The 2841-nt window shown below is 41.4% G+C and overlaps 1 protein-coding gene across 1 annotated transcript in view; it reads left to right on the forward strand.

The window, feature by feature from the left end:
• LOC101850909 (cocaine esterase) overlaps window positions 1-2841 on the forward strand; it is a gene marked incomplete at its 5' end in the record, with an annotated part of 12759 nt that overhangs the window by 2658 nt on the left and 7260 nt on the right. The window contains 2 exon segments of the mRNA XM_013087760.1: window positions 1353-1524; window positions 2432-2522. Of these exon segments, the coding sequence (XP_012943214.1) occupies window positions 1353-1524; window positions 2432-2522 (263 nt within the window).

Below are 2841 nucleotides of genomic sequence, written 5' to 3' on the forward strand. Positions count from 1 at the left end.
TATCCAGAGGGAAAAAAATAATCTCAACCTGTCCGTTGTGTGGTATTCGTATTTACAGAAACGATAGCTACATAACCTCTCAGCGTGGGTGGTTGGCGGGTGCTCTGGTGTGGTTTGCTCCTTCTTTTCTATGAAACATCTATCGTCCTTATCTCCCCTTCTTCTTTTTTATGTTTGTTTCTCTCTTGTAACACCTCTAATCTTCTGGCGCTCATATGATCTTATGTAGTTCCGAGCGCCGTAAAATCTCTACTAAAAAACTAACCTCTCAGCTGTAATTAATTGTGTTTAGAGAAATACAAAACCCAGACGTGATAGAATCCAACTCCCATATTACAGCACATAACGCTGCCACAACTGGTCTAGTTTCAGCGGCTAAAACATTACCTAAAAATTTGTGGTTAAATTGATGCCTCAAGAAATACACACAGACACACACACACACACACACACACACACACACTCACACACACTCACACACACACACACACACGCACACACACACACACGGACAGACAGACAGACAGACAGGCACACACACACACACACACACACACACACACACACACACACACACACACACTCACACACACATACACACACACACACACACAGTAAATGAATAAGTAAACAAGTAAATAAAAAATAATAAACAAATAAATAAATAAATAAGTAAATAAATACATGAATCGTTTTATATATAAATATTTTTTTTTTATTTAATTGAAAAATGAAATAGATAAAGGATAATAAATTTCTAAAATACTAAATGAATTAATAAATAAATGTGAGGCAGTGTGTTGAAATCAGGCGCTCTTCAAAATAACGAAATCGGAGAAACAGACATTTTCCCACTAGTTCAGAAATTTATATGAAATTTTTACTTTTTTGACTGAACCTCTTTTATTTCCATATAAAAACACATATCCTTGTGAATTTTACTGAAAAACATTGATTAAAGTCACAAAATATGTCATTTTTAAGTTTTCAAAGGCTTCTTAGCTATTTGAGTTGCCACTTTCTCGCTAATTTCACAACTGAAACCAGGTGACGTCACTTCCTTCAAAAGCAGATATCTTGAGTTCTGTTCAAGATAAGTAGAAACGTTATTTCATAAGAAGCAAGGCTCATAAATCAGCTTTCAGATGATGCCAATAACTCCACATGCTCAAACATTGACGGGCGCCTGATTCCACCGTGTACTGACACAAATAATTCGGCTGCCACCCGTGGAAATTCAAAATTTCCTACGAACTGAAAATGTTTAACGTGTCCCGCGCGCTCATATGACTTTATGCAGTTGCGAGCGCCGTAAAACAGTTACCAAATAACAAAAAAACTTTCTGTTCCAGACGCGAAAAGTGTCTGTGTGAGTCGGCCCCCACGCCCCAGACATCTGACCAATGGGAGGCGGTGTTAGACTGTTTGAGGCGACTGCCGGAGGACAGGTTCGCATCCCTGGAAGGTTTGGGAAATTTGCCGTCTTGTGGGCCCGTGGTGGACGGAGATCTTTTACCGAAACAAGTGAGTTATTGACAGTGTCTTTTCATAATAGTAGGTAGCATTTGTATAGCAAGTGAGTTATTTACAGTGTCTTATCATAATAATAGGTAGCATTTGTATAGCAAGTGAGTTATTTACAGTGTCTTATCATAATAATAGGTAGCATTTGTATAGCAAGTGAGTTATTTACAGTGTCTTTTCATAATAATAGATAGCATTTGTATAGCAACAATCCCCGCTCAACAGCAAGCTCTATACGCTTTACAATCTATACTATTACCCCAGCAGACCTGAGAACATTCTGAAACAACCTCAACTTCCTAGGAAGCATACTATGCGATATACATACATATTATTCAACAAACCCAGGGCTGGGTTGTCGGTTTGAGCACAACACCTGCACACTATACGGAGTATAGAAAGCGGTACAGTGCAAGCGGCCATTTATAGGCGCTAAAACACTAACATACTGACAATATCTTTCGCTGTCTATGGCCGTGTACCCATTCCCACCTGGGTGAAGTGAGGACAATTAAATGTAAAGGGCCTTTCCCAAAGACCCAATGTTGGGCCCGTAGCTCGAACCCCTGAACCCGCAACCTCACGATTTCGAGTCCTGTAGCCTAACGGATACAGTAGAACATGACTATAGCGGCACCCGCTTCTGTCGGACCATCCCTACAGCGGGACTTACCGGAATCCCCTTTTTTGTCTATGTAAACTCAATTATCTGTGCTTGGATAAGCGTGCTCAACTGGATAGAAGGTAGTTCGGAGGGGGGGGGGGGGCTGTTTGTTAGTCTCTTGCAACACCTCAAATCTTCGGCTCTGATATGACCTAATTCTGTTGCTAGTATCATGAAATGCTTACTAATCTTACACCATACCCCTAATCCCCCCTCCCCAACTTTGTGTGTACACTTTCCTAGATCAAAGATCTGTTCTCGGACTCGGCGTACTTGGAGAGTATTGGCTTCTATGAAAAAGATTATTTGGTCAGTGTGGTCAACAACGAGGGGGGTTTTCTCAACGCGCTTTTCGACTACAACAAGTCTTTAATGACCGAGGAGCAGGTGTGTACGTGTGAGTGTGTGTGTGTGTGTGAGAGAGAGAGAGAGAGAGAGAGAGAGAGAGAGAGAGAAAGAGAGAGAGAGACAGACAGACAGACAGAGAGAGAGACAGAGAGAGAATGTGTGTGTGTGTATGTGTGTGTGAGAGCGAGAGAGAGAGAGAGAGAGAGAGAGAGAGAGAGAGAGAGAATGTGTGTGTGTGCGTGTGTGTGTGTGAGAGAGAGAGATAGAGAGAGAGATAGTGTGTGTGTGTGTGTGTGTGTGTGTGT

This window comes from Aplysia californica, unplaced genomic scaffold, assembly GCF_000002075.1.
Source record: "Aplysia californica isolate F4 #8 unplaced genomic scaffold, AplCal3.0 scaffold00634, whole genome shotgun sequence".
Lineage (NCBI taxonomy): Eukaryota > Metazoa > Mollusca > Gastropoda > Aplysiida > Aplysiidae > Aplysia > Aplysia californica.